Source organism: Papio anubis, chromosome 18 (genome assembly GCF_008728515.1).
Source record: "Papio anubis isolate 15944 chromosome 18, Panubis1.0, whole genome shotgun sequence".
Lineage (NCBI taxonomy): Eukaryota > Metazoa > Chordata > Mammalia > Primates > Cercopithecidae > Papio > Papio anubis.
In genome coordinates, this window is record NC_044993.1 from 8534036 (window position 1) to 8544407 (window position 10372).

A 10372-nucleotide genomic window follows, 5' to 3' on the forward strand; every position below is an offset into this window, starting at 1 on the left:
TGAGGCAAGGCTCCCTGGAGCCCCCCAGAGGGCAAGGGCAAGACTTAAGGACACCCCCTGCCTGCAGTGCTTGGTGACGAAAGGCAGCGGAAAGGGGATTTTGCTCGCCCATCGGACACTTCCTTATAGTTCCTCTTGCCACATTTCCTAACACCAGAGCATGGCTCTGCCAAGAGGAATCTTACTCCGTGGAGAAGTCTCAGTCCCCAGTACTAGACAGGTGCTCTCCAGAGAGGCCCACGCTACCGACGGTGCCACCCACCTGGGCTGGCCAAGGTGAGCAAGGGGCCTCTGGCTATTCAGGTCTGTCTTCCTTCCCTCTCTCTCTCAGACAGACCTCTTGAGCAATTGGAGGTAAGTGGGGAGCCATTAGCCTCGAGAGCCGGCTTCCTGTAAACTGAGGGCGGCAGCAGCGGGACACTCGCTCCTGGCTTCTCCCATGGGGAGAAGGGGCTCCGCCTGGCCTTCCCACGGCTAGGTCACTGTCCCTTCTAACCATTTTCCTACCCCCACCACCACTCCCCTTCATTTCATGAGTGTAAGAGAAAAAAAAAAAAAAAAGGCCAATAAAGTACCCCTGAGCCAGGTGAAAATTCTGAAGCCAGATCTGGATCTCCAGATCCCAGGCAGGGGGCACCGCGGTCACCAGTTCCTTCCCACATCGGAAACACTCTTTACTGGCAAATTTTCAGAGGCTCTCTCCCCCTCCATCCATTGGAAAGCCAAATGCTGCGGCCTGTGGCTCAGGACAGGCTTGAGAACATGCACCAGCCTGACCGGGGACTGGGCCGCCTCCCCGCGACCAGCAATCCTCCCTGAGAAAGGAGTCTTTGCAGATATTGCACCACTGTGCCCACAGGAAAGAGAAAATAGGTGCTCTAAGCATGTCGGACCCCAAATTCAGAATAAAAGTCCTCGAGTACTGCAATGCTCTGGGGTGGGGGGTGGGGGACTGGATCAAGGAGTAGGATTCTTCAGCTAACTTTTCCCCTCTCCCCATTCCTTGGGGAATGTGTCATGGCCTGTGACACACCGCCAAGGGAACATGGATGCCAGGGAAATGTCTACACACGCTACACGTTTGTGACATGCCATGTAAGCGACACCCTGTTTCCTGGCTGGGTTTTCTTGGCACAGGTGTGGGCAGGCAGTGGATTCGGCCCCCTCCCACTGTGCTTAGTAAACAGGATCACGGTGGCCCCAGGGAGGAGTGTGCATTCTGGAGAAGACAAGTCACCCCTCCAAGGAGGATGGGACCCCCACGACAAGGCTCAGGCCCTAGCCACAGCCGGTATTTGAAACTGTCCTTGTTTCAAAACACAAAGCATCCTGTTCAAGCTCCTACCCGCCACCCCCACTCTCCCCTCGACCCCACCACAGCTGTCTTTCTCCACGTACCAAGGCCACCATTTGCAGATCTGATTTCAGTAACAGATCAATGGTTTTTCCTCTCGGACTCATCCAGCTGACCCAGTCCTAGCCATGTATTTAAAAACAATAACAAAATTAAACCTCCAACAACAAAACACACACGTATACACACACTCTACAGACAATGCCGGACCAGGGCTCGACCAAGCAGCTTCCAGGCTAGAACTCGACCACCGCTGGGTCCTGAGATATTCCAGGACCACTGCCCCCTCCCCCTCCACTTCCAACCTCTCAATGTACGAATGAGATTTTCAGAAAGGGAAGCACCCCGTTCTGCCTGCCAGCCCTGGCAGGAAAGAGAATAAAGGACGGGTAAACCAAACAGAGGAACTGGCCTCTGGAAATTCTTTGGGTTTGGGGGTTTGAAGGTTTTGTTGTGTTGGGTTTTTTTTATTTTGAGGGGTGGTATTTTGTTTTCCCCTCCCCCACCCCTCAGATCCAGATGGGCCAGGGGCTTCCAGAGAGAGAACCCCCACCACCATCAGGGCCCAGCGTCGGGTCCATCCTCGAGTCCCAGCCACCAGAAACACAAGAGCTGGGGGCAGAAGGTCCCCGGGCACCCAGCCTGGCGGTGGGCCCAGTCTCCAGAATTTTAAGGGTCTCTCCCGAGCCCGGTCGGCTGGTCTGGGCTTCAGACTCCAAAATTGAGCCCAGTGAGCAGGCCAGGAGCGGGACGCCCTGGTTCTCCCCGTTCCCCCAGCACCCCCCACCGCCCCCCAGGCCCTGGGCTCCAGGTGCAGCGCCAGGGGGCAGCCAGGGAGGGCGCATCTCGGGCCCCGAGGGAAGGCTGGGGTGCAGCCGCGCAGAGCCACTCACCGTGGCGGACGCCAGGCTGTTGTCGGCCAGCGTTAGGTGGTGCGGCTCCCAGCGCCTCAGGAATTTCGAGGTGAGGATCTTGCTGAGAAAGGTCCGCGGGTGCCGGATGACACAGACCTGAATGTCGCCCTCCTGCAGCAGTTTGTACCTCATCCCGTTGCAAAGCAGAAGAGCCCGGCGGCAGGGCACTGCGCCCATCTTCGTGCCCTCTGGGGCCGACACGTCGCCCCCCAGCAGCGGCTTGGTCTCCTCGATCTGCCGGGGGTCGCCGCCGCCGCCCGAGCTGCTGGTCACATCCATGGCCGCGCCGGGGGAGGGGGCTGGGGGCGGGGAGAGGGGGCTGTCCTGGGCTGCTGGGGCGGCGAGGCCCCCGGATCCGGCGGCCCGCACCCCCCCACCCCCCGGGAAGGTGGGGGGGTGTGGGGCTGGGGGCGCCCGCAGGGGAGGGGGCGCTGCCCGCGGGGGGCGGCGCGTGCGGCGGGCTGGGCCGGCCTCGGCGCTTCCTGCGGGGCTCCGGGCTTCCTCCTAGCTCGTCGGGTGCATGCTCGCGGCGGCTGACCGGGCTCGGCGGGCGGCGGGGAGGGGCGGGGGAGGCCGAGGGCGGGCCGGGGCCAGGCGCGGAGGGCGGGCGCCGGGGTGGGGGCGGCGGGGTGGGGGCGGGCGTGTCTCGGGGCCCCGCGCCGCCGCGCGCGTGTGTACGGAGCGTGTGTCCGCGCGGCCGTCCGGGCGAGAGTGGCCGCGGGCGGGGCGGGCCGCGCACTGGGCTCGCGGAGCCCGGGGCGCCCGCGCGATTGGTCCCCGCGGGGTCATGTGCCCGCCCCTCTGACGTCAATGGCGGCAACGGCGGCGGCCGCGGCGGCTTCGGCCTCTCGCGGGCGGAGTCCGCGGTCCGGGCGGGGTCGCGGCCCACGACGGGGAGGCGCGGCCCGACGGGAGGGGCAGCCCCTGGGGAGGGGGCTGGGGCGGGCGAGCTCCGCAGGGCCCTGGCCCGCCCCGCCCGGAATGTGGGGAGGGGGCGGGGCGCGGGGGCGGGGCGCGTGACGTCACGCCAGCCGCGCCCCCGCGGGTGCCCGGGCGGGAGCCCAGCCCGGCGGCCCAAGAGAGGGGCCCGCGTCCCGCCCACCCCGCCGCCCCCGGGCTGGACTCGGACGGGGAAACAAGGATACCCGAGGGCCGGGGGCTGGGTGGAGGGACCGGGGCTGGAACCCTCGACCGCCGACGCCCCCTCCGCGGTCCAGGCTGCCCAGCGGGCTGGCCAGATGGAGCCGTGGGACGCGGACGCCTCCCCGACTGAAAGTGTCCCCGCGGTGATCATGAGCCCACCCTGCCCTGTCTCTCACTGCGGGACCCGGCAGGCCTCGAACTCTTGGCCTTTGACGTCTGCTGGCTTTGGCCTTGGGGGTTCTCAAACCTTCTGGGGAAAGGGGACGGCCCCCCTATCCCCCTTTTTTCTTCTGCTCCTGAAGACAGAGCCTCTTCTAGGAACCCAGTTAAAGCCCCCACTACCTACACAGCCACCCGTCTTGTGCGCACCCCAGCAGCTCCCCCTACTTTACCTTCCCTGGGACCCCACCTGGTCATTTTATCTGAGTTGACAGGCCCAGCACCAGCCCACGAGAGAACCATATTCCATTCTCTTGTGACCCGGGGTATCAGAAACTGCAGCCTGGATGCAAAAAGCTTCCTTTCTGCCATCACAAGCAGCCGGCACCTAAGGCCACCTAGCAAATGCTCAGCTCCTCAGCCAGGTTTTCTTACCTCCACGTGCTCCTGCAGCTAATAACGTTAAAACCCCAGATTTTTGCCTTTTTAAGTGAAGGTGCCTCTGTAGTGAACACATGAATGTGTGCAGCGTGTTGAACTGCGTCGTGAACACTGCGGAATATCCACAGCATCTGTGCCGTTGGTGGAAATTATTCACACCCCCTCTCCCAAGAACAGGCAGCGTGAAGGTGCTGCCCAGAGGACCCTCTCCCCGAGCCTGGCCAGGGTTTCAGGCAGGGGGTGAAAGGCAGGTCCCAGGCTGCATCCCTCATCAAAGAAGACTCACACCCAGCCTGCCCAGGAGATGCCTCCTGGGGGAGGCACAGTTAGATTAGAAATTTAGAAATTTATTAACTCCCCACAATTTGCTGCCATTTCCTTCAAGTTTTGAGCTTGAACAGCCTTGAGAAAACCACCACGCATGAAGGGGCAAGACCTAGATATGTAGGTATTAGGGGGTGGTTGTGGCCAAGAAACCCCCCAGTCCATTAAGGAGGTGGGAATAGATCCTTTGTTCAAATTTTTTTTAATTGAGCTCCTGCTGTATGCTGGTCACAGGCCAGGCACTAGGGTATTAATAGTAGTGACTATAATAACCACAGTGGCCAGAGACTTCCTATGTGCTAAGAATTTTGTATGCACACATCATTTTCTTCTCACACCCTATGACGTAGGTGCTGTCCTCATACTCAACCACAAAGCAAGGAGGTCAGAGTCCAGAACAATAATAGACATTGTGCCTGGTGCTCCAGGAACAGAAAGGGCGATGTCTAACCCAGTGTGGGGGACCAGGGTACTCTAAGAGTTCTTTAGGAATCAAGTAAAGAAGGGGACAGGTGCTCGAGGAAGAGGGAATGGCTCCTACCAAGGCAAAGAGATGAGAGGATGCTCAGCTTGTTCAGGAAACTGAACTCACTTGCCATGGAGTGCAAGGTCCCTGGAGGAGGTGGAACAGAGATGTAGGCGGTGAGCGAGCAGTGCCCTGAAATGCAAACTGAGGGACTAGAGCAGTGGGGAGACACCACATGGGCCACGCAAAGGAGTGACTTGTACACGGCATCTTCAAAAGGCTGCAGTGTGGCACAGATGAGCGTTGCAGAGGAGAAACGTACATGCAAGGAGGCTAGCGAGGAGACTTTCATCCCTACCTCCCCCCACAGAAGAAAGCAATAAGAGCTAGCACAAAGTCCCTGAGCAGAGTGGCCCAGTGGCAGGCAAAGCAGTTGCTGTCCACTTCAGGGACATCCGTGAACACGCCCCTACCCATACAGGGCATAAAACTCCAGTAGAAGGAGGAGATTTAGCAGGATGCAAATCCCTGATATATTCCAGGACCTTTCCAGACATCCTCAATGCAGTGCAGTAGAGTGGCTGATTTGTAAACATTAAGTGGGACATACCATGATAATGACCGGTACCCAAATGCCAGATACTCTGCTGGAGGCCTTATATATTTGTTCTCATTTATTCCTCCTCACCAACCTAGGAAGTAGGAACTATTACCTTCCTCACTTAAGAATGAGGAAGTTGAGGCTCAGACAGGGTCAGACAACTATGAGGATCCAGCTGAGTTTTGAACCTCAAATTCTGTTCGACCTCAAATTCCACGTGGTTCCCACTCCTCTGGGAATTTAGGAAGACATTACAAATGTCTATCTTTGTCATGTTGTCCTGAGCAGGCATTCTGGAAAAAAGTATTGAATTCAATCAATGTCATCTTTAAATAACAGTATTTCTTGAATATAGTTTCAAATCAGGGAAATGGAGCCCCCAAGACACTGCAAAGAAAGTTCTTAAGGGCAGAAGGCAGAATCGCGTGTCTGGCCACAGCACTAGCTCAGTGCCTGGACAAAGCTGGGGTACAGCAAATACACAGCGATTGATTGTCAAACACATACTCCTTGGTACTTAGCAAAGGTCCAGCCACAGGATCAGGTCAGTAAGTAGCGGGGGATGAGATGGGATGGCATTAGTACTCAGTCTGTGACAGTGTGACAGTCGAGTCCACAGCCTCCTAGACTGGGACTTGGGTAACTCATTGCAGGGCCCCTCCACCTTCCAGTATCCCAGATTCCCAACCTAGAAAGGAATCTTAATCCAGCCGTCAGACTCCATCAGAGCCCCATCCCTGGAGCTCCCCAAATTATAGGAGACACAAGTCCATCGAGCTCCTGTGGATGGACCATGTCCCCGAGTCATGCTCAATGCCCCAGAATTCCCTCCAAAGAATGGTCTGAGCCCCTAAGAGTCTTGCCTTCTAACACTGAACTTGAGAAGCTTATGGAGTAGCAGGAAGGGCACGGCGGTTCATGCACCCTTCACTCCCCTTGGGCTCTCGCGGGCTCGTTCACTAACCAAAGGCCAGTTCACCAGACAAACCTGTCATTTTCTGCATTCTTTGCTGGCGGTGTCTCCTTGTGTGAGCCAGGTTCCAAAGGATGACGTCTGCCCTCACCTGACCTACCACTTTCGTTCAACAGCCCACTGTGGGGTCACCCTGGGCCACACTGGTGGAGGACTCACTTGGTCAAGCTCAGTGCTGGGAGCTGGGATGCCATACTGAACAGGCAGTAAAGTGCCTTCGTGGGCACAGTCTCAACTCCAGTTCTCTGAGGTGTCCCCTGTAGCCAACTCAGAAGGGAAAGACACACCTGTTACCCAGGCTGCCATTAAGGAATTTGATGAGGTGGCAAAGTCCCTGTTGGGGAGGAGAGCAACGGAGCTGAGGTGCAGCCCAGGAGAGGTGGAGCTGAGGCGCCTTCCAGCAGCCGCACAAGTAAGTGGATGTTCCCCTGTTCCCATGAGTGCAGCATTTTATGTGCTATGGATCTGTAGTACCCAACAAGGTCCCCGGCCCTCAAATAGGTGCTAATGGGTGCTAATAAACAGGTATTTAATGGAATCAAATAAAAGAAAGAATGAATGAAGCAGGGCAAAGTAAATGCATCATGATTATCTGTTGAATGGCTGGATCTAGCTGCAATGCCAATGTCCTCACCCGGAGCTACATGACCCTGCTTCATTCATTCTTTCTTTCTTTTATTTGATTCCATTAAACACCTGGTTTATTAGCACCTATTTGAGAGCCGGGGATGGTGTTGGATACTACAGATCCATTGCACATAAAACGCTGCCCTCATGGGACCTCAGCAACTATTGTCCTGGGGGATCAGCAACTATAGTCAAGGGGCCAGATTCAGCCCATGGACTCCAAAGCCTAAAATATTCACTCTCTGGCCCCTTTTCAGAAAAAGTTTGGCAACCCCTACAATAGACATAAATAACTTCAAGAAGAGAGATACCGGCAAAATGTACTGAAATAATTAGGAAATTATGGGTTTTATTACCTTTTAAAACATATTATTCATTTAATTGTAACTTTACATAACTAAATATTTTTTTTTAACTGGCTGTTTAACAACCAGTGGTCTCCAATGAAGATCCACTCCAGCCGCTGTACAGCTCTCTCTCCTTGCCCCACCCCACCATGGAATGGTGCACAAACCCCAGTGCACTGCACTGTACCCTCCAAGCAAGCAGGGTTCATTCTGGTTTTGCTCAACACTGTATCCACTGTCATGTTCAACAGTCAGCCTGCTGAAAAAAGAAAAGCCTGATCTATAAAGTTGGACAATTTCCCTAGTGCAGATACAACCACCATAGCCAATTATTATACAAGCTATCAACATGTGTCCTTTGACATGGAGTTAGGAAGACATGTACCCCACGGCAGAGTTTTCATCACACAGATACAATACACCAGCAAGCGGCCAGATTCAGCCCATGGACTCCAAAGCCTAAAATATTCATTCTCTGGCCCCTTTACAGAAAAAGTCTGGCGACCCCTACAATCGACATAAATAACTTCAAGAAGAGAGACACCAGCAAAATGTAGTAAAATACTTAGGAAGTGATGAGTTGTATTACTTTTTAAGATATTTAATTGTAAGTTTACATAACTTAATTTTTTTTTTTTTTTTTTACTGGCTGTTTGGCAACCAGCTTGCAAAATTTCTGAAAAATTAACAATGAGCTGTCATGAGCCATTACAGGTCGGCTTCAGGACACCGCTGCTTGTTTCTCCAGGGTAATGGACCATGATTATCTGTTGAATGGCTGGATCTAGCTGAGATGCCAATGTCCTAACTCCCAAACTACATTACCCTGCTTCATTCTTTATTTCTTTTATTTGATTCCATTAAACACCTGTTTATTAACACCGATTTGAGTGGCAGGGACTTTGCTGGGTATTACAGGTCCATCACACATATGATGCTGCCCTCATGGGAGCTCACAGTCATGTGGGAAAGCCAGACGCCCCCAGAAAAAAATAATCACAACCGCCCCCCAAAAAAGTATGCCAAGAAAAAAACAAGCTCTCTGCTCTTTCGCTTACCAGCTGTATGTATCTTTGATTTATTTACTGTGAAGTGGAGTCGTCACAGTACCTTCCTCCCAGGTCGCAGAAATTCAATGAGATGATCAAGCCGAACCCAGAGTAAGCACTCGCAATAGTGTTAGCTATTTCACATCACCACTGTTATTTTAGAACCTGTGTTGTCACGACCCTTGCAATGGGCCCTCCATCTAGACCACTGTTCTGAGTCGTTCCCATTTGCCCAGCAAGTGGATATAGACCCTCTAGACACAGCATCTCTGCAGGATTGGAAGCAGGGTTTCCAACTTGGGCCATATTCACATTTGGGATGGATGACACTTTGTGGCAGGCAGCTGTCCCTTGCACTCTGAGATGTTCTGCAGCATCCCTGGCCTCCACCTGTTGGATGCTAGTAGCATCCGCAAGTCATAACAACCAAACATTTCTCTGAACCTTGCCAAATGTCACCTAGGAGACAAAATCGCCCCTGGTTTCAAGGAAGATGTTTACTTCTCCCTCTCAGCTGGCAGAGGATGCTGTGGTGTTAGCCACCTCCTCATCAGTTGTCCTGGGGTCACAGTCTCGGGGAGATTCTATTGTCCACACTCGTACCCTGACACGTTCCTCCTCAGATGCCACTTACAGGGTCTAGTAGCAAACTCATTCCCAGCCAACTTTATCAGACCATCAAGGAACATAGGGCCCCATAGGATGGAATGAGATGCAACTTGTATTAAGTCATGGTTTTGGAGTCCGTTTAATGGCGTGAGGCTGCGTGTGTAATAAAATGTTAAGCACCAAAAGCAGGCAACAAAATTGTTCCTAAGCAGTCCCAATTTCGTAGCTACCCATGATGCTATTGCTTTTGGGGGATTCTTCGGAAGTTTCGTCTGAAAATTCTGTCTCAAAATTACATCAGCCAGGAAAGCATTCCTGAGTCTCATTTATAACAGGCATCAGGTACTAGCATAAGAGAACAGACACTCCGTACCGATGGCATTTAATGTGCTGATCAAATAATAAAATGTGCTCATTCTCTCGGTGTAAAAAGAGGAGTCGTGTTTTGTGAAGTTGGTGAACATTCTCCTCCCTCTTCTGGGCTGATGTGAAGCCAGCCCATTCTCTAGCTCCAGCAGTGGGAAGGGAGGAGAGGGGAAGGTGATTCACATTCAGCCGCCTGTGATGCTGGGGAGCCGAATGATAGCTCCCCACCCTCTCTGCTTTTAGGAGACGAGGGAGGGCAACAAGGGAACATGAAGTGCCAGCCTCTCCCCCTTCCCTTCTCACTGTCACCAAATAATTAACTCTGGAGTTGCTGAGAAAGTACTACAGAGGACTCAGTGCTTTCCTAGAACTAATATTTCTTACAGTCAGTTGATTGATTGCTTTGCCTACATACACCAAAACAATAGTAGTTATCTCCGGAGAGATGGGATTATGGGCAACATGTTGTCTATTTATTTATTTAGAGACAGAGTCTCGCTTGTTGCCCAGGCTGGAGTGCAGTGACGCGATCTAAACTCACTGCAACCTCCACCTCCCAGGTACAAGCAATTCTCCTGCCTCAGCCTCCCGAATAGCTGGGATTACAGACACTCGCCATCATACCCAGCTAGTTTTTGTATTTTTAGTAGAGATTAGGTTTCACCATGTTGACCAGACTGGTCTCAAACTCTTGACTTCAAATGATCCACCCCCCTTGGCCTCCCAAAGTGCTAGGATTACAGATAGATATAAGCCACTGTGCCCAGCCTCTTCTCCTTTTGAAATCAATGTTATTCTTGTTTGTTTTTTTTTTTTTTTTTTTTTTGAGACAGAGTCTCGCTCAGTCGCCCAGGCTGGAGTGCGGTGGCACAATCTCGGCTCACTGCAAGCTCCGCCTCCCGGGTTCACACTATTCTCCTGCCTCAGCCTCCCAAGTAGCTGGGACTACAGGCGCCCGCCTCCACGCCTGGCTAATTTTTTGCACTTTTAGTAGAGACA

At 53.6% G+C, this 10372-nt stretch overlaps 1 protein-coding gene across 1 annotated transcript in view; it reads right to left on the reverse strand.

The window, feature by feature from the left end:
* The window catches only part of CMIP (c-Maf inducing protein), a 261683-nt gene extending 258806 nt beyond the window's left edge, over nt 1-2877 (reverse strand). The window contains exon 1 of the mRNA XM_031658628.1: nt 2248-2877. Within this exon, the coding sequence (XP_031514488.1) occupies nt 2248-2547 (300 nt within the window). The 5' untranslated portion in view covers nt 2548-2877. The remainder of the gene's footprint in view (nt 1-2247) is intronic.
* Nucleotides 2878-10372: the final 7495 nt, after the last annotated feature.